The sequence below is a fragment of the Zingiber officinale genome, chromosome 8A (assembly GCF_018446385.1).
Source record: "Zingiber officinale cultivar Zhangliang chromosome 8A, Zo_v1.1, whole genome shotgun sequence".
Classification (NCBI taxonomy): domain Eukaryota; kingdom Viridiplantae; phylum Streptophyta; class Magnoliopsida; order Zingiberales; family Zingiberaceae; genus Zingiber; species Zingiber officinale.
In genome coordinates this window covers 82,677,715-82,703,797 of record NC_056000.1, presented here as the reverse complement: position 1 = coordinate 82,703,797, position 26,083 = coordinate 82,677,715, and the positions used below count along the sequence as shown (strand labels likewise).

The window sequence follows — 26,083 nt, the reverse complement described above, 5'->3', positions numbered from 1 at the left end:
TTTCTAAATTATTGTTCAAAAAAATATTTAAAAATATACTTTTAAGAATTTCATAAGAAGTTTCAAAATATTCTAAACAAGAATTTGGAAATATTTTCAAAATACAAGAAATTCTTAACTTAGAAAGGTTTTTAAGCTACCTTTAAGCAAGCAAGGTTGGTTTCAAACATAATAAAATAGGTTTGTAGTTGAAATTATTCTTCAAATATTCTCCCTCGGACCTGTTATTATTTGAAAAAAATATAATCATCTAGAAATTGTCCTTACATGTCTAACCAGTAGTTACTAACTAACTATCAGAGTATAGTAGTGTTCACTTGGTTAGTCAAGTTAAGTATATGTGTCTAGTTAGTATTTAACTAAGATCGATCACTTAACCTGATCACTGTAATTTGGTATTTCTCGCCCAGATTTATGTTGATGCACAGATATCAACATCTTAAGTCCAAGCAATGAGCCTATGCATCACACACCATTCTAAGTTTGTGAATTCACAATCAAGGTAAACCTAGTGTGTTTGTGGGATGTTCAAGTCCTAGATCTGTAGGAATATGCTTTATATGGATTTGATCTATTCTAAGGCTAAAATCAATTTTGAAATTCTAAAGAAATGAAAATTTTAAGAGAATAAGTAATTTTTCCTAGAAGTTGCAAATTATTTGGAAAATGTTTTGAAGACAGCAAGCCTAGTCTATGAAGCACATCCTTAATTGTCAACGTAAATTGCTAAATTCACTTTTAGAAAGGGGTTTGGTAAATATGTCAGCTAAGTTTGACTTGCACTAAATGTAATTGAGTTCAATGTCACCTTTAGTTACATGGTAGCAAAAGGTGGAATCCGCCACCCCAGCGGCCCCATAAGGTCAACCCCACGACCATCTATAAGGAGGTAAATCGGGAAGTTGTAGTTGACCAGTGCAGAGGAGGGTTTTTTTCCCCTCAACTTTGCCGAGATTCGAACCCTTGCCCTATGGTAGTAACTCTGTTCCGCACTAGCCAACTCAACCATGCCCCGGGGGCGTCACCTTTAGTTACATGGTAGTAACTTTGCTCCGCACTAGCCAACTCAACCATGCCCCAGGGGCGTCACCTTTAGTTACATGATCCCTGATGAAGTGATGTTTAATTTTGATATGTTTGGTTCTTGAATGATGCACTGGATTTTTTGTCAAGTTGATTGAACTAATATTGTCAATTAGGACTTTTGAATTTTTAAGGTTTAGATTAAAATCTTTTAGGGTGTGCATCATCGTTGTGCGATATATTCTCCTATTGCTATATATTTTGCCTCAGTAGTACATAAAGAGACATAGTGTTGCTTTCTACTAAACCAGCTGACAAGTGATGGTCCAAGTAGTTGAGAACCACCACTTGTACTTTTTCTGTCTAATTTACAGCCGACATAATCGGAGTCAGAGAACCCTATGAGCTCAAAATTGGACGTTCTAAGGTACCACATACCCATGTTGGACATTCCTTTTAAGTATCTAAAGATTCTCTTAACATTGGCCAAGTGTGACTCCTTGGCACATGTTTGGTACTTTGCACACATGCTAACTGCAAATAGAATGTCAGGTTGACTGACAGTTAGGTATAGTAGGTTTCCTACGGTGCTTCTATAATATTTGAGGTCTATATGTTTTTCATTTGGATCACTGTCTAAGGTTATATTGGTGGTCATCGGAGTTTTAATTTCTTTTGAGTTTTCCATAGTAAATTTCTTAAGTAATTCAAGTGTATATTTTTGTTAATACACATAATTTCCTTCATTTGTTTGTTTGATTTGTAGACTTAGAAAAAATGTTAGTTGTCCTACTAGATTCATTTTGAATTCTTGTTCCATTAATATTATGAATTCTTGTAGGAGTTTTGAATTAGTTGACCCAAATATTATATCATCTATGTAGATTTGAGCTATAAAGAAATCTTGATTGACTGTTTTGACAAATAGGTTTGGGCCTACTTGACCTTGTTTGAAGCCTTTTGAGGTTAAGTATGTGGTCAACCTTTCATACCACACTCCAAGAGCTTGTTTTAGGCCATAAAGAGCTTTCTTTAGTTTAAACACATAGTTAGGGTATTCTAGGTTTTTAAACCATAGAGGTTGACCTACATATATCTCTTCCTTAATCAGTCCATTTAAAAAAAATGATTTAACAACCATTTGATATAATTTGAAACCTTTATAAGTTGCAAAGCTTAATAACATTCTAATTGATTCAAGTCCGACGACCGAGGCATAGGTTTCATCGTAGTCAAGTCCCTCAACTTGACTAAAGCCTTTTGCTACTAATTTGGCTTTGTTTTTAACAACTTCCTCTTTTTCATTTAGTTTGTTTCTAAAGACCGATTTTGTTTCTATCAGTTTTTTATGTTCTGGTAGTGGAACTAGATTCCATTCTTTATTTCTTTTAAATTGGGCCATACATAACTAAAATCCAATCTAGATCACTTAATGATTCTTCTATTGTTTTGGGTTCGATGTTAGAGATTAAAGCTATTTGGCTTAGATTTCTAATGGTTGATCTAGTTTGGACTCTTAGATCTGGTCACCAATTATTTGTTCAAGTGGATGGTTTGGGTTAACCTTTATTGTTCTAGTTGGTTCATTTTCTTGTGGTTGATGTTTTTCTTCATATTCTTGACTTAGGTTTTCACTTGCTCCCCCTTGACTTATGTTGCCTCTTATAAAATCAATTGGTTGAATCTGAGTTTGTTCTAGATTCAGGGTAGATTCTTCAAACTTTACATTTGTGGTTTCTTCAATTCTTAGTGTATTTTTGTTATATACTCTGTAACCATTATTGTTTAATGAGTATCCTACAAAAATTCTATTTTCTACTTTTGAGGTAAATTTTCCTAAGTATTATCTTGTGTTTAGTATGTAAGCTGGGCATCCAAACACTTTAAGATATTTAATATTGGGGTTTTTATTATAGTAGAGTTCAAATGATGTCTTATGATAAGTTTTATTTATTGTGGTTCTGTTTTGTACATAGCAGACTGTGCTAACAACTTCTGCCCAAAAATATTTTGGGAGTTGATATTTATTTAGCATTGTCCTAGAGGCTTTAAGTAAGGTTATATTCTTTCTTTCTACTCCATTTTGTTGGGATGTTTTAGGGCATGAAAATTTGTGATGATAACCATTTTCAAGGTAAAATAGATTAAAGTTGTGATTTTTAAATTCATCTCTTCGAATTCGTTTAATTCTTTGATCTTTTTCGTTTTCAGTTTGTTTGCAAAATTACTGAAGACTTCAAAAGTTTCATCTTTATTTTTTAAGAATTTTACCCAGGTAAATCTTGAGTAATCATCTATTATTACTAGGCAGTAGAGACTTCCATTTATAGATTTGATTCGATGAGAGTCAAATAGGTCCAGGTGCAATAATTCTAGTATTGAGTTAGTTTGAGTTTGATTAGTTGATCTGTGTGTTGACTTGGTTTTCTTTCCTTGTTGACAAACATTACAGATTGTTGAATCTAAGTTGGATAATTTTGGTAAGCCTCTAACTAATCCATTTAATTTTTTTAGGTTTCTAAAATTGGTATGGGACATTCTTCTATGCCATAACCAGGTTTCTTTTTTTTGTGTGTGTCAAGTGACACTTAAGTGAGGAGATGGTTAGATTAATTGCATAGATATTGTTCTTCCTAAACCCTTTTAAGTACTTAATCAAGCATTCAGAAGATAGGAACCTAACCTTATTTCCTGAATCACACAACTGACTAATGCTAAGCAAATTATATTTAAACTTATCAACAAGTAACACTTTTTTAACAATAAAGTCAATTTTGGGTTCGATATTACCTATTCCAATTACCTTAAGTTTATTATTGTTTCCAAAGGCAACTGTTCCTAAGCTTTTGTACGTGAGTTGAGTGAATTTTGTGTGATCCCCAGTCATACGTCTAAAACCTAATATCTACTTGATTTCCTACAAAAGTTGACTATTATTGTTAATTCATTTCATTAACTTTAATTTTTAATTTAATTGAGGTTAGAATTTTAATTTTAAGTTAATTTAATTAATTTAATTAATTTAATTTTAATTTAATTTTAATTCAATTCAATTTATTTTAATTTAATTTAATTTTAATTTATTTTAATTTTATATTAATTTATTTTAATTTTCAATTTAATTTAGTTTGAATTTGAATTTAAATCTTTAGTCATCTCATTCAATCTATGTCTTCAATCAGAGAATTCTATAATTTCATGAGATAAATTAAGTTGAATTTTAGGGTTTGGTTTAACTTTGTGTTAGATTCAAGTTTAGCTTTGGGTTCAACAAACAAGAATTCTTTGGATAAACTTATGAGCTATGGTGAGTTACCTGGACATCATTAAAGTAACCATGCATTCGAAAATTTCCAAATAGTCCTATAACTTAGTACAAAATTTTGGTCTAACCAGTTAGGATTAGTACGGGGTAACTTCAGTCAGTTCCACTAAACCACATGCATCGAAGCCATATCTTTAGACATGTATAGGCATAGTTTCCCTAACCTACTATCATCCAAAACTTCATGTACCGTTTATCAAGTTAAACTGTTGTCCCTATTTAGACTTAGTCCTAATTACCCATCCGAGTAAATTATTGATTTTAAAGGTGCCAACTAGTTTGGAACCTCCCCTGAATTATTGATTTATTTTTTGTTTAGGTTTTGGATTTATCTCGATTTCTTTTATAATTATAGTAGACTTGATGGTAATTTGAGTTAGTTTTGTAGTTATTTGATTTATTTAATTTAATTTTATTCTTTAGTTTGGAATTTAGCTTTGAAGGTTTATTTTGATTTGGTTTTGAATTATATTTTACGTTCAGGTCTGAATTTGTATTTCCAGTTGGATTTGGTCTTAGATAATGGATTTCATTTTTAGGTATATAAAATTGATTGAGTCCTATTTGCGTGGTTAGACACGCTTTTGGAATCCAGGCTTTAGTTAGTTTCTTATTTTGACTTATTAGTGATATGAACGTTTTGTTAGACGAGCTGGACTTGTATTCGAGTTCGGATTTATTGTATACAGCTCTTTGTGATCCAAGTATCACATCGAGGTACTTGAATCTAGTTGTAAATTTTTCTAGTAGTTCTTTTAGTTCAAGTATTTTGCCTTTCAATCTGGAATTATCCTCCTCAAGTTTTGCAATTTGAGTCGGGATTTCAGGTTGAATTGGCTTAAATGTTGAGTTTGAATTCAATTGTTCGTTAAATATTTTATTTTGCAGATTTAGTTCGTTTATTTTATTTTTAGACATCGTTAATTTTTTATCTAAGCATGCAATGATTTTAAAAAATTTCTTGCTTAGATCAGACTGTACCTCATCGGAATCTTGGGAAATGAGTGCGGACTCGTAGCTTGATTCGAGTTCGGACCCGCCTTCCGATTCATTTTCCGAGTCTGGTTTGTAAACCATCAGTGCGAGGTAGCTGGTGTGCTTTGGTTCGTCGCCGTCTGATTCTTCCGCGAATGATTTGTCCCAAGTTGCTTTGAGAGCCTTTTTCTTTTTGAGATTTGGGCATCGGTCTTGTAATATCCCTTCTTGTTACATCCAAAGCATGTGACGTTCATCTTGTTGTTGTTGGAGTTTGAGGTGAAGTTGATCTTCTACAGGTCCCTTTAGGTGAAATTCTTCTTTCTCCTAGTGAACATTTTTCTTACCAGATTCATCAGGTATTCTTTATCGTCTGAGTCTTGGTTAGACTCAACTTCAGGTTCTGGTTTGGCTATGGACTTTTCTTTTGATGTTCCTGCAATAAAGGCAACACCTTTCTCGGGTTTGGAGTTAGTCTGTTCGTGTAGCTCTAGTTCACAAAAAAGTTTATCTAACTTTAATTTGGATAAATTCTTCGAAATCTTATAGGCATCCACGATGGATGCCCATAGTGCATTTGGAGGAAATGCGTTTAGAGCGTACCTTATAAGATCACGGTTCTCCATCTGGTGGCTAATTGTGTGAAGTCCGTTGAGGATGTCCTTTATCCTTGCATGTAGTTGACTGGCAGTCTCACCTTCTTGCATTTTTATATTAAATAATTTATTTAAATATAGATCTCTTTTCGTTACCTTTGTGTCGTTGGTTCCCTCGCGTAGTTCTATGAGTTTGTCCCATAGCTCTTTGGTGTTTTCGTGTGGGTCGATGTGGTTTAGCTCCTCCTTTGTTAACTCACTGGATTGTGTTGAGGGCCTTGAAGTCAATCTGGGCCTTCTTCATTTCCAGATTTCAATTTTTCGGGTCCTTTGGAATTTCAGCGTTGTCAATTGACGTCTTGTACCCCTTGGTGACGCTGAACCATTGGTCGAAGTCAGTTTTCAGGTACACCTCCATCCGCTTCTTCTAGTATGGGAAATCATCTCCGTTGAAGAATGGGGGGCGAATGGTGCTATGCCCTTCGTTTTGGGCCATTTAGAGTTGTAGATAGAAAACTAAAGAAAGGTACTAAGACTTTGTCTTGGATTAGCAGAGTTTGAAAAGAAGAATAAGAAATTTTGAAGAACTCGAGTGGTGTTGCACCAACTTCGAGTTAAGAACTGAACGAGAAATCGTTATTTGAAAGCGTAAGTTCTACCAATTCAAATTGAATACAAAAAACTAAATTCGAAAAGAAAATAAAACAATTCCCCCCGACTTGATTGGTGGTTGCACCAATTTAGAGCAGAACTTACTCTGATACCACTTGTTGGATCGAGTCGCACATGAGAGGGGGGTGAATTACGTGGTTTTGAAAATCTCGTTCTTTTCAGTTTCAAATCAAAGTACGAACGGTGCTATACCCTTCGTTTTGGGCCATTTAGAGCTGTAGATAGAAAACTAAAGAATGGTACTAAGACTTTGTCTTGGATTAGTAGAGTTTGAGAAGAAGAATAAGAAATTTGAAGAACTCGAGTGGTGTTGCACCAACTTCGAGTTAAGAATTGAACGAGAAATCGTTATTTAAAAGCGTAAGTTCTACCAATTCAAATTGAATACAAAAAACTAAAATTCGAAAAGAAAATAAAACAATTCCCCCCGACTTGATTGGTGGTTGCACCAATTTAGAGCAGAACTTACTCTGATACCACTTGTTGGATCGAGTCGCACATGAGAGGGGGGGGGGGGGGGGGGAATCACATGGTTTTGAAAATCTCGTTCTTTTCAGTTTCAAATCAAAGTACGAACGGTGCTATACCCTTCGTTTTGGGCCATTTAGAGTTGTAGATAGAAAACTAAAGAAAGGTACTAAGACTTTGTCTTGGATTAGCAGAGTTTGAGAAGAAGAATAAGAAATTTTGAAGAACTCGATGTTGGGTTTTTCGGGCCGCGAAAACCGCTTTTCGCGTCGCGGAAACCCCGAATCACCCAAGGCCAACGGATCCGTGCAAGGAAAATCAAAAATAAATACGAGTACGAATTTGAAAAAAACCTTTTAGATCTACTAGATCTATGTGTTAAGAATATACCTTGAAGCGTGCCCTTTCGCGTTCCCGCTCGTCCAAGGAGTTGCCGGATCTCTAGACCGTCAAGCGTCGGTCCTCTAGAAGTATCCACACGAACAATTCTTGATGGAGAAAACCTAAACAAAGGTGTGCTAGCACCTTGATAGGTCACGGCAAGGAAGAGGAGGGAGAGCAAGGAGAGAACCCAAGGAAGAAGAAGGAGTTACACCACTTGAATTGAAAAATGAATTCACAATTCAAAACAAAGTGGCCGGCCACTCTTCATTGTGTAACTCCCCATTAAATGCAATTAATGTGAAGTTATTATGAAAATGGCTTTGTAACTTCCATGAGGTGGCACCCATGATGATGTGGAACATCATTATTGGTCCACCTAATGCCAACTCACCAATGAGGTGGCAAAAGGTCAAGTCAAAATTGACCTTTGGTCTTCCTTCTCAAGTCAAGTCAAACTTGACCCAATCTCTACCATGGTTGATCTAATCTAACCATTTGATTCGAGTCAACTTAATATAATGAATCTAATTCATTAAATTAAATTAATTCAATGAGTCAAAATCTAAATTGATATCACTTTGAATTCATCGAGCCACGAAAATCGCTATTAGATTACTCTTAATTCAATTGATTCATCAAATGAATCTAATTCTCTTGGTTCATCATATGAACCCAATTTCCATCTAATTGTCTCTAAGTGTGTGACCTAGGTTCTGTCAGAACGTTGGCAATGCCCAAACCCATTTAGAGCATAAGTAATGAGCGAGATCTAGCAACACATCATTATTACCCAAGTTACAAGAATGTCGAGATCCGACATCACCTTGTGACTACTAATTGTGACTCCTCACAATATACGTGACATTGTCCTTCTATCCTAGACATCTAGATCGATCAATACGAGGCATGAACCGTGTCATCTTCTAATCAATCTAAATCTTGAATTCCAAGTAGACTCACTCGATCAAACGAGCTCAACATCTAATGTCGACTCATCTGGGCACGGCCACGCACTTGGTCCACTCATCAAGAATACCGTCGCTTCCCATTATACGGGAGGGATAGATCCCATCTACATCACATCCTCTACATAATTCGTTATATACCCAAGAATCGCCTTTATAGTCCACCCGCTACGGGTGACGCTTGACGAAACCAAAGTACATAACTCCTTATGTAGGGATCCATCGTGACTTCAGTCAAAGGACTAATAGTCATACTAATAGCCACACGAAAGTATACGACACTCATATAACGATCCACGATACTTTCTCATGGCGGTCATTCAAGATACATTCTCTAATGCTACCCACGTGTCACTGATATCTCTACGTCCATGACTTGAGATCAAGTCATCGAGTGACCTACATGCTAGTCTTATCAGACACATCCCGAACAATGTTAATACCGACTAGAATGATTTAGAGTAGTGTTCCCTATATCATCTCACTATCGATTCAACTAATCGATTGATATAGGTATGAACCTTCTACTCAAGGACGCTATTATACTTAGTCTATTTGGCACTAATACAAATAAGTATAATAATCAAACAAATGACTTTATTAATATACAAGAATATTATACAACGAGTCCATACAATTATCAAATGATTGGCTCTAGGGTTCTAACTAACAATCTCCCACTAGCACTAGTGCCAATCAAGATAGCTCAAGGCCCAACGACCTAGTGCGACCATCACGCTTCCTCCGTGCCAAAGCCTTCGTCAAGGGATCTGCGATGTTAGCCTCGTAGGTCTTCAAATCTTCACATCTCCTCTATCGATAATCTCTCGAACGAGACGGAAGCCAGTAGATACGCTGGTCCATTGGTGTAGCGAGGTTCCTTCGTCTATAGCTCTATCATTGTCACAACAGCTAAACGGGTCAAGAATGCGGAACCACCCCAAGTTCGATGATGAACTCATGATCCAAATCGCCTCCTTCACGCTTCGACGCAAAGAATGATTACTCGTCATTGTAGAATCGCCATCGTATCCTCGCTCAACTCTTCCAGCGCCACCATTAATGCAAAATACGAACCCCGATCTGTAACCCTTTGCGAAGCTAGCTCATCAGAACCTCTACATCATAGCTCATCATTGCTTCCATATATCAAGAAATATTCTTTAGTCCTTCTTAAGTACTTAAGAATATTCTCGACCGCTATCCAAGACTTTCACCGATCCGACCGGTATCTCGCCATGCTCAAAGCATACGAGATATCAGGTCGAGTACATAAGATGGCATACATCAATGGCCGAGGCATAAGGGATCCGATCCACGCGGTCTCTCCTCTCTGAAGAGGGACTTTGAGTCTCGAAGACTCACGCCACGCGACATCGGCAGAACCTTCGGAGTTCCACGGCAAACCAAGGAGTACCGTCAATGATGTATCGACTAAGGCCAGCAATCTCTTAGATCTATCTCATAGATCCGAACCCTGTAACGCGGACGCCTCACCTAGTCCTTCATCGAGAAGCAACTCCCAGCCAGGTCTCGACAGATCAAGCATAGGAATGTCCTTCCCAACGAGTAGTACGTCATCCACATACAATGAGGAAGACAACTATGTCCCCTACAACCTTCTTAGACACAAGACTCATCTTCGCTCGATGAAACCAAACTGCTTGATCGCATCATCGAATCAAGATTCCAGCCGAGAAGCTCGCTTTAGTCCATAATGGACCTACGCAGCTTGCTCTACTAATATGTCGTGGATCTACAAAACCCTCAGTGTGTCACGTACACATCCTCAGCATGTTTCCATTCGTAAACGTGGTTTCACGCCCATCCGCCGATCTCGTAATCGTGGTGTCGATAGCAGTACGATCCGAATGGACTTAAACATCGCTCGAGAAAAGGTTTCATCATAGTCAATACCATGAACTGCTTGAAACCTTTAGCTACCAAGCACCCTTATAGATAAGTCCATCCACGCCAGTCTTTCTTTAAAGACCTGCACCCTATGGGTTTTACTCCTTCAGTGGATCAACCAAAGTCCATACTTGGTGTATATGGATTCCATCTCTGATCTCACGGCTTCTAGCCATTTCTGAATCTGGTCAGCTTCCTGATAGTGGTAGGCTCATCCTCTATGAGCACAATGTCATCACGGTCGACAAGAGAAATGAGTATCTCAGCCGACGATGTACCCTATCGACTGCCAAGAGGTATGCCTACATGAATCGGTTGTTGTTCCTCAACCTCGGAACAACATCATCCACAACACTTCATGGTTCCAGCTCAATTTCCATCGAGGCATCAATATTGTTCGCATCTTGAATTCTTCAAGATCGAACGTGCTCCCACTAGTCTTTCTGTAAACAAAGTCCCTTTCTAGAAAGACCCCCGCCTTGCCACAACAGACCGACCGAACGTAGAAGCAATATCCCTTAGTTTCCTGGGATATCTAATGAATAAAGACTTTCGGATTCGGTCCTAACTGTCTCGAGACTGACGTCGACGTAAGTCTCATGCCCCAAATCCTCACGAAAGACACCGGGCATCTCCCCACCATATCTTATATGGTGTCTTTATCACTGCCTTGGAAATTGTGAACGCTGCCGTGTTCAGAGCATATCCCCACGATATGCCGGAAGATCTGTGACTCATCATAGATCGCACTATATCTAATAAGGTACGATTCTCCTTTCTGATACACCATTCCACCGTGGTGTTCCAGAGGAGTGAGTCGAGATAAAATCCCACACTCGCCTAAGTAGTCACGAAACTCACGGCTTAAGTATTCACCACCTCTGATCAAGTATCTTAATACTCTTGCTGTCGGTTCTCAGATCATTCTTGAATTCTTTGAACTTTCAAAGGATTCAGATTTACGTGTCATCAAACACACATAACCATATCTACTCAAGTCAGTAAATGTGATGAAGTACCTATAACCGCCTCTAGCAATGACATCGAAAGGGTCACATACATCACCATGTATGAGTCCCAACAAATCGCCGCTTTCACGCGCCCACTAAAGGAGTCTCGTCATCTTGCCTCGTAGCACGATCAGATATCTCATACGATTCAAAATCAAACGAGTCTAGCAAACCATCCTACGGAGTCGGAAAAACGCCATTTATACGACCCAAGCGAGTGTGAGATAAGTTCGTCTACGCCATTCGACTCAACCTCTGGTACTAATGTTATAGATAGAGCTCTCAAGGTCTAGAATATAGAGTCCGCTTATTAGTGGTGCACTACAATAGAACATATCTTTAAATAAACGGAACAACATTTGTCTTTTATTATAAAGAGTATCCTTTCTTGTCTAAACAAGAAACTGAAACTATGTTCTTAGTAAAGAGGCACATAACAACAATCATCTAAATCTAGTACAAGCCCAGAGGGCGAGATAGTGATAAGTTCCTACAGCAACAGCAAGAACCCGTGCTCCATCGCTTACTGTAGGTCCACCTCGCCTTCGCTAATGCTCATATTTCTCACCGCATCATGATAAATGCGAAGCACATCCAGATTTAATACCCATGATGTAGAAATGATAGATTGACTTCATAACATATATACCGGAAGTCTCACTCCTTCTTAAGATCCTCCAAGTATACCTCAGCTTCCTCTTCCAAAGGTTGCCCCGACCGCAGCGGCAAGTAAGCATCCTCGCGACTCTTCCTTAGGCTTCAGCTCGCTTTCGCCTCGTCTGGGACTTTCCCTCACTGGGCTCGCTCGCCTCGTGCTTCGGACCATCGAACGGGCTTAACCTTCTTAAGGTTAATCTCAGTAGTTCATAACATACGGTTTGTCAATCTCATTCATGTTATAGCCGAGAACGAATCGACTATAGCTATCCGCAAGGACCGCAAGATCAAGTCAGTGGCCCAATCCCACCCTCTGTAGGTTCTCTATGCATCCAATCATCTTGAGTACATAAGGACCTACAGAAGCCCCGTCTGACATCCACTGAAACAGTGCCCTTTAGATCTCAAATCTCTCATGCCTCGCTGGTCTATAGTTGGCGAAGATGCTCAACCATATCAGAACGCCCTCAACTTGCTTCTGAAGCTCGAGTTCACGGTCGCGAGCATTAGATGACACATCTAACGCTGCCTCGATGCTTCAGAAGCATCTGGCTCATGGGCATCGGCAGTGAGGAGCCTCCAACGGGCCTGCCCAACGCATGCTTACGCCTTCGGTGAGAACTATTCTCAAGTTCCCGTACCAGCCAGAAATTGCTCCGCTGAGCTTGTCCTTCTCAAGGACGGATCGCAGGAGAAGGAATTCGTGTTCGACGTCATGGTTATCTACAATATAAAATTTCATAAATAAATATCATATTCTTTAAAATCATTTAATTAGCCTTTAACTAAACGATGCTCCCACCGAATACTAATTCTTCAGGACAAGATCCACATCATACTAACCTCGAGTTAGCGGCTAATACGCCCAAGGCTTAGTATGATCGGTAGGTAACCATTACCAATTACATCTCTACGCAACTCTTGTTTATAGAATAAAACCGCATTTATATTAAAACTCGAGTTAGCTTCGCTAATACGCCCGAGAATTAATATAAACGTGATTCTGTCCTACCTTTCCAACCATCGAAGAATGCCCATAGTTGACGATCCAACCGAGTAACTAGGAATACTCAATCTAATTGAGTTTGTATTCACCCACGCGTTGACAGGCGGGACCAAGATCGTCCCTCCGTATCCTACCAAGATAATATGTATTGCCCTTTGGCGGATTCAACAATACATGGATCGAGGTAGTGATAGGTATCACGCACGTTAAGCATTTAGAGTTGGTTCGATCTAGATCTAATCTAATCGAGAAGGATGCATCTGGGCACCACTTAGATCTAATCTAATCGCAAGGGTGCATCATGCGCACACTTAGATCTAATCTAATCGTTATAACTTATTAATTAATTAATTATTAAACACGCATCATATACATAACAATTAATTAATTAATCTATTTGTGATTTAGTCATGGTTCTATTACGATCTTCTCAAGCCAATGAGAAGATCGAATGGTCAACCTAGGGTCAACAGCCTCTCCAAGCTCCTCCCTTCGACCACCTTGTGTTGCTCGTGCCCGCCTCGAATTCCGCCTCGTGTGGACCCTCCACCGCCCCAATTTGTACATTACAATTTGAAACTCGAGTTACATTCGAGTCTAAATCTAATTTACAACCAGAATAAGAGAAAGGCACGACGCGCAGCCGTGGAAAATAAAAATACAAGACACACAATCATACGAAGGTCGTATTATGAATTACAACACATTTAATCCAATCTTATTGGGTATTTTGGGCCATGACTATCACAAAATTAATATATAATTCAAAATTATATATTTTTCATAATTTTCTATAATTTTAATAATTTTTATAATTTTACGAGTAAAATTTTCCCAGCGGTCCCGTTTAGCGTTTTCGGGCGCAATCGCTGAACGGATCCCCTTGCGGGGCCAGGGGCAGCGCCCTTACCCGCGATCTAACCATCGCGAGGGTTCCTTTGCGATCCAACAGCTTAAACCCGCTGTCCCAAAAGGATTTGGGCCGAGACATTGTCGTTTCGGAAAATTCTTCCTGCTGGAGCGTGCTTTAGCGATTTCGTGCAATCATGAGCAAATTCCTTCGGGGTTAGGGCACGTCCTACCCACGATCTAACCATCGTGAGTTGCTCCTTTGCGATCTAATGGCACCCGACCCGCTGTCCCAAACGGATTTGGGGCAAAACGGCCGCTTAAAAAACTTTCCGGTAGCCGAAGCCTACAAGTGCCGAGACACTTGTGCTTCGCTTCTACGGAAAAATTACTGATAAAAACTCTAAAAACTCAATTTTTACAGAAAATTACAGAAACTTTTAGTTTTCATAAAACCAAAAACAAATTCGTACAAGCCTTGCACGTGGCTCTGATACCACTGTTGGGTTTTTCGGGCCGCGAAAATCGCTTTTCGCGTCGCGGAAACCCCGAATCACCCAAGGCCAACGGATCCGTGCAAGGAAAACCAAAAATAAATACGAGTACGAATTTGAAAAAAACCTTTTAGATCTACTCCTAGATCTATGTGTTAAGAATATACCTTGAAGCGTGCCCTTTCGCGTTCCCGCTCGTCCAAGGAGTTGCCGGATCTCTAGACCGTCAAGCGTCGGTCCTCTAGAAGTATCCACACGAACAATTCTTGATGGAGAAAACCTAAACAAAGGTGTGCTAGCACCTTGATAGGTCACGGCAAGGAAGAGGAGGGAGAGCAAGGAGAGAACCCAAGGAAGAAGAAGGAGTTACACCACTTGAATTGAAAAATGAATTCACAATTCAAAACAAAGTGGCCGGCCACTCTTCATTGTGTAACTCCCCATTAAATGCAATTAATGTGAAGTTATTATGAAAATTGCTTTGTAACTTCCATGAGGTGACACCCATGATGATGTGGAACATCATTATTGGTCCACCTAATGCCAACTCACCAATGAGGTGGCAAAAGGTCAAGTCAAAATTGACCTTTGGTCTTCCTTCTCAAGTCAAGTCAAACTTGACCCAATCTCTACCATGGTTGATCTAATCTAACCATTTGATTCGAGTCAACTTAATATAATGAATCTAATTCATTAAATTAAATTAATTCAATGAGTCAAAATCTAAATTGCACTATCAACATACGAATCAACTCGAGTCGAACCTCAAGCCCAATTAGATTACTCTTAATTCAATTGATTCATCAAATGAATCTAATTCTCTTGGTTCATCATACGAACCTAATCTCCATCTAATCGTCCAAGTGTGTGACCCTATAGGTTCTCATAACGTTGGAATGCCCTAAACCCATTTAGAGCATAAGTAATGGGCGATCTAGCAACACATCATTACTACTGTTACAAGAACGTCGAGATCCGACATCACCTTGTGACTACTAATCGCGACCACAATATACGTGACATCGTCCTTCTATCCTACATCTAGATTGATCAATATGAGGCATACATCGTGTCATCCTCTAATCAATCTAAATCTTGAACCCAAGTAGATCACTGATCAAACGAGCTCAACATCCAATGTCGACTCATTTGGGCAATGCCACGCACTTGGGTCTCACTCTATCAAGAATATCAATGTCGCTCCCATCATACGGGAGAGATAGATCCCATCTACATCACCACATATCCCTCTACATAATTCGTTATATACCCAGAATCGCCTTTATAGCCACCCAGTTACGGTGACGTTTGACCAAACACCTTATGTAGGGATCCATGGTGACTTCAGTCAAAGGACTAATAGTCATACTAATACCATACGAGAAAGTATACGATACTATATAACCATCCATGATACTTTCTCCATGTGTCATTCAAGATATATTCTCTAACGACACCCACGTGTCATCTCGATATCTCTATATCCACGATCAGGAGATCAAGTCATCGAGATGACTCACACGCTAGTCTTATCAGACACATCGTCTCCCAATGTTAATACCGACTAGGAATGATTTAGAGTAGTGTTCCCTATATCATCTCACTATCGATTCAACTAATCGATTGATATAGGTATGAACCTTCTACTCAAGGACGCTATTATACTTAGTCTATTTGGCACTAATACAAATAAGTATAATAACCAAACAAATGCCTTTATTAATATACAAGAATATGATACAATGAGTCCATACAATCATCAAATGATTGGCTCTAGAGCTCTAACTAACACTCGAGTGGTGTTGCACCAACTTCGAGTTAAGAACTGAACGAGAAATCGTTATTTGAAAGCGTAAGTTCTACCAATTCAAATTGAATACAAAAAAACTAAAATTCGAAAAGAAAATAAAGCAATTCCCCCCGACTTGATTGGTGGTTGCACCAATTTAGAGCAGAACTTACTCTGATACCACTTGTTGGATCGAGTCGCACATGAGAGGGGGGTGAATCACGTGGTTTTGAAAATCTCGTTCTTGTCAATTTCAAATCAAAGTATGAATGCAGCGGAATAAGAGAATAGACAAATAAAAAACAATACGAACACAAGCGGTTTACTTGGTTCGGAGCCTGACTCCTACTCTAAGACTCAGGTCCCGCAGACCTATCAATTGGTACAACAACAACAACCAAGTCTTTTCCCACTAGGTGGGGTCGGCTGTATGAATCCTTTTACGCCATTGAGCTCTATCTCCTATTATATCATCATCTATATTTAAATAAATTTTATCTTGTTTTAATGTTGTTAACCAAGTCTTTTTTGGTCTTCCTTTTCCTCGTTTGATATGCATATTTATCATAGTTTCACATCGCCTAACCGGAGCATTTATTGGTCATCTAAGTACATGTCCGTACCATCTTAAACGTGTCTCTCGGAGTTTGTCCTCAATAGATGCAACTCCGACTTTCTCTCTAATGCTTTCATTTCTTATTTTGTCCATCTTCGTATGTCCACACATCCACCTTAACATCCTTATCTCTGCAACTCTCATCTTTTGCTCATGTGTTCGAGTCATAGCCCAACATTTAGCTTCATATAACATAGCAGGTCTAACTGCGGTTTTATAGAACTTACCTTTAAGTTTAAGAGGTATTTTACGGTCACATAAAACACCCGACGCTCCTCTCCATTTCACCCATCCTGCTTGTATTCTATGTAAGACATCTCTCGCAATCCCTCCATCATTTTGTAAGACCTATCAATTGGTAATCCACTAAAAAACCTCTTCCGGTACCTCCGGAAGAGGAGATCGAGTACAAAGAGATCGGAGAATTGTAACAGACCACACTTTCCGTTTATAGAAATTAAGTACAGAAAAAATGACTTTGTTACTGACATGTAGGGATCGAAGTGAGAGCGCACGAGTGTCGGTGTCGATCTGCCGACCTTTATCGGAAGTCGTCGGAGTAGTTGTCGGGCACAACAACTTCGCAGTAGAGTCACAACAAGAAGTCGGAGCAGTTGGAACCTCAAATAGACGCCTCAAATAGACATGTAGTAGCTCGTATAGTAGTTGTTATTTGATGCTTGGTCAAGACTGTCTTATAAAGGGCATGGAAGGTGCCTTCCATAGCCATTGAAGGAGCTTTTGGTAAATTTGATCCCGATTTCGTTGTGCCTTATCTGCAACGGGATCCAAAATTTATCCCTTGGAAGGCGCTTTCAAGCCATTGAAGGCGCCTTCCATGAACAGTGCGAATGCGCCTTCCAATGCTTGAAGGCGCCTTCGGGTATTGTTCATTCTAAGGCTTTTTGCTCCTTTTGCCCTGCAAGTTGTGTTAGTCCAAATCTAAAACATTTAACTGTAAAACAAAGTTAGCACAGTGATAATAAGAAGTAGTAATTAGATCTTGTCCTCCTAGGACCAGGAACTAGTCAAAGTCTCAGATTAGGGATCCAAAATAGACCTAACTTGGACCGACGCCTACTGTTCCTCAACTGAGACGCGTTCTCACTTAGCCACTCTCTTCCAGTGACTTACCTTTACTTATCAATTTGTTGTTGGATGACTAGCCTCTTGACCTATCAGGTCTTCATGCCAGCTGTCCGATCTGCAGACCCAACTAAACTTCTGTCGGTTGTTCGGTCTCGCGGACCCAATCGGTCTTCCTTCTAGATTTTCTGTCAGCCCGTTGACCTATCTGGACTTTGCATCAACTATCCGGTCTTGCGGACCTAGCTGGATTTCTGCCTGGTGTCCGGTCCTTCAGACCATTAATTCCTGCACACTTGGTAAAGTAATCAGATCACAAAAACACCTAACTTAACTCATTTGTCATTCATCAAAATTTGAGTTAGACCGTTAGTGCAAATTGCACCAACATAAGTCACTATACATGGCTGAAAGGTTGAACGTTCATACCCATGTATAGTACAAGGGAGGAGCTGAGTTTCAAAGAAGCACATACCTTAACTTAATTGTTCATGGGTTTATCACAAAATGCCTTCTCTGGTCCTAGTCCCTTGTTTTCTTGTAAATTAATTATCTGTAAACAAGAAAATTGCTTTCCTTCTTTGTGGCAGGGACCTATCAAACAATTACTTGAGAACTTTTCCTGATTTTCTTGCAAACTTGAGTTCACTCCAAAGTCTGTAAGTGTTTATACCTTCTCTTTGGGAAACTCAAGTACTTAGTTTTGACTAAAGTATCTGATAACCATGTTGTTATCTTTTCGTATGCAGAGATTTATCATCCAACAAACTTGATGGTCCTATGCCAGCTGACTTGTGCCATAAACAAGCAAAGGGCTTACTGTCGCTGAGGTACAATCCATCTTCCAAGAATTTTTTCAACTAATTGATGAACATATAATCTAATAACTGCTCTTATAATTAAACAATTGCCACATCAGACTAGAGGGCAACCCATGTAGCTCAGGAGGCGCCTGTGAGTGTAGCAAGCATACAAATAGAACTCAGGTTCTTGTGGTTTCCATGGCTGCAACTGTGGTTGTAGTACTCATTCTACTCTCAGTGTTCTTCATATGGCGGAGAAGAAGAGGCAAAAGACAACCATGTAAGTTAACTCATTGCTGATCTTTCACCAATTATAACTATGTTTTGTTTAATTTAATGCTTTGCACACCCCATCATTTAACATAATTATGTTGGAGTGTTTTTTTTAATAGAAACTCAAAGGCTTCCAAATATATCACTTTGACTCTAACCATTTTTAAATTTAATACTCGTGTTGTGTGCATGCTAAAAAATAATGAAATTATAATACTTTTGTATTTGGTAACTAACCACTTGGAATTGAAGAGCCAAGAGTACTCTTTTGTATGAATTAATGCAGCGGAACACAATCAATCGAACTAAGGAACCATAGTTGTGGGAGTCATGTCAGTTTGTTCAACATGAGTGGCATGAGAAGGATGACTAAGTGAGAATCCATGATATCTTTGACATGCCCAAATACACCACAGTATAAACACCTTTGTCTATTAAAATAATTTTGAATATCCCAAACGTCTTAGTAAATCTTCAGTAACAACAGTCAAGAAGCAACCCAGGTTGAGTGATCATTTCAGTGTCGCCTTAACACAACTGGAAGAGGCTCCCAATAACTTCATATTCGATCTGATTTCTTGATATTGACAAACAATGCGGTCTGGGTGTCAAGACAAGACAACTTGCATGAGATGAATTGATAGAGGGAATATGTCGTGATGATCCCCTAACAGTTTCATCTACCATTTTATTGTTAGAATATTATTCCCCTAGCTTTTTAAATTATTTGATGCTGACCTTGTGGTTTATCAGCCAAACCACAACAAAAATGGAAGCAGATTGGAGGTAGTTCCTTCCACACTGACAATTCTCGTTTCACATACCAAGATCTGAGGATGATCACCAACAATTTTGAGAGAGCAATTGGCAAAGGAGGCTTTGGCACTGTTTACTATGGTCGCTTGCCTGATGGCACTGAAGTTGCAGTGAAGATGCAGAAGCGGTTGCTTGCAATTGATGAAGGTGTTACTGAAGAGCTGAAGAATGACGAGCTGTCTTCATATTCCCACGCCATCAAGGAGTTTCAGGTTGAGGTAGGCAATTCATAATCTACCTCTAACAACAGTAGAAATTAGTAAGTTATTGTTTTCTAGTATTTGTGGCTTCTCTTTGAATTTTGTTAGGCCCAACTCTTATCGAGGGTGCATCATAGAAACTTGGTGTCCTTGATTGGTTACTGTAATGAAGGGTATTCCCTTGGACTTGTCTTTGAATATGCAGCTCAAGGAAGTCTCAGAGACCATCTCTCAGGTATTGTATATCATGCTGCCTTTTAGAGTCTTACTAGCATGTATTTCATTTTAAACAGTCAATATATGTGCCATTCAGATACATAAATTTTCAAATATAATGATACCAGTCAAATACCTAACATGGTATCAAAATTAAACACCCCAAAAGTTAATTCCAATCATTCAATGCTGAGAGACTGAGAGTTGCTCTCCACAAACAACCCATTCTGTCATCTAAATCTAGTGAAATATTCATACATAGTATTAGACAAACAGATTTTGAACTTGTTTACTTGACTTGGATGTTGCTGGTAATGTAATCCTCCATAGCATTTTGTTGTATTATCAATCTTTTCATTCTCTTTCTTGCAGAAAAAGCATACAGTGAAAAAAATCTGAGTTGGAGAGAGAGACTTCGTATTGCAATTGATGCAGCACAAGGTTTCTCACAGTAGCAATCACTGTATATTTTTATTCCACAAGTGTAGAATATAATCAACTATTGGTTTAGCAGGATTAGAGTATCTACACAAGTCATGTAAACCGCCAATAATTCATCGAGATGTGAAGACTAGCAACATCCTCTTGTCTGAAAACTTTGAGGCAAAGATTGCAGATTTTGGGCTATCCAAGTCTTTCCTGAGCGATGCCCAGACTCACATATCTACCCATGCTATTGCTGGAACTCCTGGATATGTTGATCCTGAGTATGTTTCTCAATCTTGGCCTAGGTTTAGTAAGTTAGGTTGAACTAAAGAAACTAAAGCTGCCCTAGTACACATGCAAGCAATACATATTTAAAGTTCAATGAGCATGCCATTGAACTAACAGTTTCTCTCAGGTATCACAACACATTCCGTTTTAACGAGAAGAGTGACGTATATGGTTTCGGAATTGTTCTGCTGGAGCTAGTCACAGGTCTTCCGGCCGTGCTGAAGTTTCCCGAAACAGGTCACATCCTTCAGTGGGTGAGGCAGGGGCTTGCTCGAGGGAATGTGGCTGATATTGTTGATTTGAGATTGAAACGTCAATACGACATCTATTCTGTCAAAAAGATCATTGATTTAGCATTGCATTGCACTTCCATGGATGCCAATGAGAGGCCAACCATGACTGTGGTGTCGATGCTGTTGAAGGAGAGCCTACAACTGGAGCTTGCTCGCGGAGAACCTGAACCCAGCATGAGTTCTTACACTGAAATTCTTGATGATAGTCAAAGCGGCACATCAGAAATCACGAGTTCTGCGCCCGAAATGAGTGGGCCAAGTACAAGATAGTTTGCTTCTTCTCTTCCCCTAGTGTCAAGCTCCATTGACATGTTTTGGCATCTCCCTCCTAAAGTAGGTCGACGGAGCAAATCTACTGTAAATTTAGTCCAGTAAACTGTAAAATAGAAAGTTAGTTAGTACGACAAACATTTGAGTATTTATTATCAGTAACTTGTACACAGAATTACAGCAATAATGCCTTTATCTGAAAATGAAATTCAATGTGATCATTTTGATAAGCAAAATATGAAGGAAAAAATATATATTGTAAAAAAAATTAGCAAGCGACATCACCAAAAAGATTTTTCCTCATTAGTTTTGCCCACCTAAAATTGATTTTCCATCTATTAAAATTACTAGGAATAGGAGTCCATGGCAACCTCTCGACCACGATAGTTGAAGGGTCATGACATGGACCAATATAATTAGATTGCGACGTCAATCTATTGATTATGTTGGCTAAGTAGGTCCACTAAATAATTAAACGCGATCTATTGGTGGCTTTGTCTGATCACCTCTCGATGGTTAGGTGAAATATATTGTTTATTAATTTAATTTGTGGTTGGTGGTTTAAATTTTGGGGAAATGTCGGGGTTGGTAAATTTTTTTTCCTACACAATATAAGAAAAAAAAACTCATTTTAGAGGCGAATAATAAAAAACCTCAATTTCACCCAACATTATTTTTATTTTAATAATAATAATAATAATTTTACGACACACTCTGTATTGCGATCGGTCCAAAGCGTAGACTTTGACTCGACGGTAACACCGGATCGGGCCTCCACCAACCCTTGACGGTAAGCACAGACTTTGACGCCCGCCCGTTCCATATCAAAACGTGGCGGATAGTCACGTGATGCGCGCGTGACCACACCTAACCAAACCTGGCGCACGTACCCAAAACAAGCCCTCGCCTTGTGGGGGCGGTGGGGAGTTGGGACCACCTGAATCCATTGATTGCTTTGCGGGCAACATTTGGGTTTGATTTAATCGAGTAGAGGAGGCAGAAATCAATGGCATTGCTAGGGATCTAAATGGAAAAAAATATTCACAAAAATTAAATAAATTTAAATTAGGAATTTAATAATATCTAAACTCAAATTTAAATTGAAAAAAATTAAGCTTAAATAATTACTTTCGCAAGTCAGCTTATTTTTTATATTATTTTATAAAATAAATTGGGATCGCCTTGATTTACAGCCACAGAGAAATGCACTATTTGCTCCGATTGAAACGTCTGAAACTGAGAAGAGATTGTGGGGAGGATTCTCACCAATAACGGTGAAGGTAGCAATGAGGATGCGATAAATGAGTACGAATATTCTTTATTCGTGTTTGGGAAGGTATCCAGAAATGCCCCTCACGCTTCCCTTCAACTACTCTCGCTCTCACCTTCCTCACCAACCCTGAAGAGGGCTTCTTCTACCCTCTATAAATTCATCCCTCGCCGCCTCCGTTCGGTAGGAAGGGTTTGCTGCCGCCTATCCAGATCTTCTGATCCTTCCGCTAATCGAGTTGTTCGACGAATGGCGCTCGCCAACGGCACCTCCCTCCTCCCACGCCACCAGCCCCTACCGGCCTCCGCGGACGTAGTCCCCCGGGCTTCCCTCCCGTCCCTCGTCCGTACCGCCCTGCGGAAGGGCTCTCCTCGCCCGATCTCCGCCGTCCACGCTGCGGAACCCGCCAAGAATCCGGTCAAGACCAAGGATCTGGTCTCGACCGTGGAGGAGAAGACCGTGAAATGGTCGGTGGAGAGCTGGAGGACGAAGAAGGCCCTTCAGTTGCCGGACTACACGGACAAGATTGAGCTGGAGTCGGTTCTCAAAACTATCGAGAACTTCCCGCCGATCGTGTTCGCTGGCGAAGCCCGCCACCTGGAGGAGCACCTCACGGATGCTGCGCTTGGCAAGGCGTTCGTTCTGATGGGGGGCGATTGCGCTGAGAGTTTCAAGGAATTCAACGCCAACAATATTAGGGATACCTTCCGGATTCTGCTTCAGATGGGCGCCGTTCTCATGTTCGGCGGCCAGATGCCCATCGTCAAGGTAAATTCGATTGAGAATAAACTCTATTAATCGGATCTCTTAGATCTTACTGGATACGAGGAATGGATTGCTGATCTTTTTTGTTGTGGTTGTATTAGGTGGGGAGAATGGCTGGGCAGTTCGCCAAGCCTAGATCGGAGCCGTTCGAGGAGAAGAATGGAGTGAAGCTTCCTAGTTACAGAGGGGACAACATCAATGGCGACTCATTTGACGAGAAATCGAGAAATCCAGATCCTCAGAGGATGATCCGAGCCTACTGTCAGTCTGCGGCGACGCTCAACCTTCTCCGGGCGTTTGCCACCGGTGGCTATGCTGCCATGCAACGTGTTACCCAGTGGAATCTCGATTTCACCGAGCACAGCGAGCAGGGTGACAGGTACTGGGTGTCCATCAAACCTATTGTCGTGATGGCTGCATTTCTTTCTTCATATCTGATAGTCTTTCCCCTGATCCTGATCGAGCAATTTTTGCCAAAATCTTCTATATTTTGAGCTACTCTTCCCTCTCACTGGTTGAGATATTTTGATTGTGAAAATTCCGTCTCACCTGCTTTTCCACTTTGGAACTTTTGGCGATTTTTTTTTGTTCTAGCAAGAGATTTTCTAGGAAATAGATGAATTTTATTATTGTCGCCTTCTTGGTTGCAAATCATGGACTCCGCTGTCGTCTTATAGAAATATTTTCCTATTCCTTTTCTCTGTACAAGTTTGACGGACGTAACTTACTTAATTATATATACATCATTGCAATTTTCACGTTGCTTTTTCATTTTCAAGCATCCCCACTGAGTCACGTTCACTTGGACGAAGTGATAGCCACTTTTTATTTCATCTAAAATAAATTCAACCTTTTCGGTATTTGAGAAAATGAAATCTTGAATAGGTTGTCGACCTACTAATCCATTTTATATGAAATAGTCATTTTGTTTGTTGTTTTGCTTCCAACAGGTATCAGGAATTGGCCCACCGGGTGGATGAGGCCTTAGGGTTCATGGCCGCCGCTGGACTCACCATGGACCATCCCATCATGACCACAACCGAGTTCTGGACCTCCCATGAGTGCCTTCTCCTTCCCTATGAGCAGGCTCTCACTCGCGAGGACTCTACTTCAGGTCTCTTCTATGACTGCTCCGCCCATTTCCTCTGGGTGGGAGAACGTACCCGACAACTCGATGGTGCGCACATCGAGTTCCTCCGTGGGGTTGCCAATCCCCTCGGCATCAAGGTGAGCACACTCAATGAGTTCGGTTCACGCAGTCCTTTCCGTTGAATCAAGACATGTCTTTAAATATTGTTGATCGTTTAACTGATGTAGGTGAGTGACAAGATGGACCCCAAGGAGCTGGTGAAACTGATTGAGATCTTGAACCCCCTCAATAAACCCGGGAGGATCACCATTATAACAAGGATGGGAGCAGATAAAATGAGGGTGAAGCTCCCTCATCTGATCCGAGCTGTTCGAGGAGCTGGTCAGATTGTAACCTGGGTCAGTGATCCCATGCACGGCAACACCATCAAGGCCCCTTGTGGCCTCAAAACTCGACCTTTTGACTCAATTCTGGTAGATTCGCATCATCCTTTTCTATGATTCTTTTCTGCCTTTAGTAGTCCCCGTTATTAACTAATTCTATTCATATCAGTTATACTTCATTCACTGTGTTGTCATTCCAATTGCACTCTGTCTTCTCTTTAAATGAATTTTGATTTTAGCTTGTCTAAGAGCGTATTAATAGTTATCTTTTTAGTAGATATAGTTAGTCTATGTCTTTATTTAAGGAATGCCGGTCAAGTCATCTATTTACTTCCATCTCACTAACAGTAAGTTCTGCCTTACTCAGGCCGAAGTCCGGGCATTCTTTGATGTCCACGAGCAAGAAGGAAGCCATCCTGGAGGCGTGCACCTGGAGATGACCGGGCAAAATGTGACCGAGTGCATTGGTGGATCGCGCACTGTCACTTTTGATGACCTGTCTTCGCGCTACCACACCCACTGTGACCCGAGGCTGAATGCTTCCCAGTCACTTGAGCTGGCATTCATCATTGCCGAGAGACTGCGAAAGAGAAGGATCGCTGCTAAGTCCCTCAATCCGCTCAAGCAGTTGGACTCTTGGCCTAGCCTGTGATGTGGGAATCGGATGTATATTTTTTTTTTGTCTCAGTTGGAGGTGTGGTCTCGCTAGGAGATGGTCAACTTGTTATTTACTATGAGCGTTTGTAGTATTTATCTAAACCTAAAGTTAAGCTTGTTCTGGCATGGAAATAAAAGGGCAAAAGATTGCATGTTGTGTGCATGTTGCAAATTTCTTGCAGTCGAGAATGATTTGGTGCCAGATTTCTTTTCAGAAAGAAGAATGATTTGTTTGTGGTTGGGAAAGTTAGCTATGGACAATCAATCAGGGGATGGGTGGGTGAAGCGCACTAAATTTCGAGGACGGATTATGATGGTCTTATTTTTTTTAGATCTTTATTTGGATGGATCTCACTTATTTAAAAATGAGATCTATCCAAATCAAGAATCCTTAGGTAAGAGATCATCCTTTGGGCCGTAATTTGTGGACCAGGGCATCTCTACTATTAAATTTTAGGGCTAAATTTTAGGGTTGGATCTTCTGGACCCTTTATTCCTAGTCCTTTT

At 39.9% G+C, this 26,083-nt stretch overlaps 2 protein-coding genes across 5 annotated transcripts in view; both read left to right on the top strand.

Moving 5' to 3' along the window:
- Positions 1–21,637, top strand: part of LOC122009746 (probable LRR receptor-like serine/threonine-protein kinase At1g05700) — a 29,655-nt gene extending 8,018 nt beyond the window's left edge. For 2 of the 4 annotated variants that reach the window (XM_042566028.1, XM_042566029.1), the window contains exons 7-14: positions 18,417–18,485; positions 18,576–18,656; positions 18,746–18,909; positions 19,656–19,936; positions 20,027–20,153; positions 20,507–20,575; positions 20,646–20,841; positions 20,976–21,636. In XM_042566028.1, coding sequence (XP_042421962.1) covers positions 18,417–18,485; positions 18,576–18,656; positions 18,746–18,909; positions 19,656–19,936; positions 20,027–20,153; positions 20,507–20,575; positions 20,646–20,841; positions 20,976–21,411 — 1,423 coding nt within the window. In that variant the 3' untranslated portion in view covers positions 21,412–21,636. Of the gene's footprint in view, positions 1–18,416; positions 18,486–18,575; positions 18,657–18,745; positions 18,910–19,655; positions 19,937–20,026; positions 20,154–20,506; positions 20,576–20,645; positions 20,842–20,975 lie in introns of all 4 variants that reach the window. The other 2 variants (XM_042566026.1, XM_042566027.1) reach the window with 2 other exon arrangements.
- Positions 21,638–22,838: 1,201 nt separating this feature from the next.
- LOC122009745 (phospho-2-dehydro-3-deoxyheptonate aldolase 2, chloroplastic-like) lies at positions 22,839–25,739 on the top strand. The gene is made up of 5 exons (XM_042566025.1): positions 22,839–23,449; positions 23,548–23,825; positions 24,397–24,673; positions 24,764–25,009; positions 25,287–25,739. The coding sequence occupies exons 1-5, from the start codon at positions 22,931–22,933 to the stop codon at positions 25,569–25,571; spliced, it is 1,605 nt and encodes a 534-aa protein (XP_042421959.1). The 5' UTR covers positions 22,839–22,930; the 3' UTR covers positions 25,572–25,739.
- The last annotated feature ends 344 nt before the right edge of the window (positions 25,740–26,083 follow it).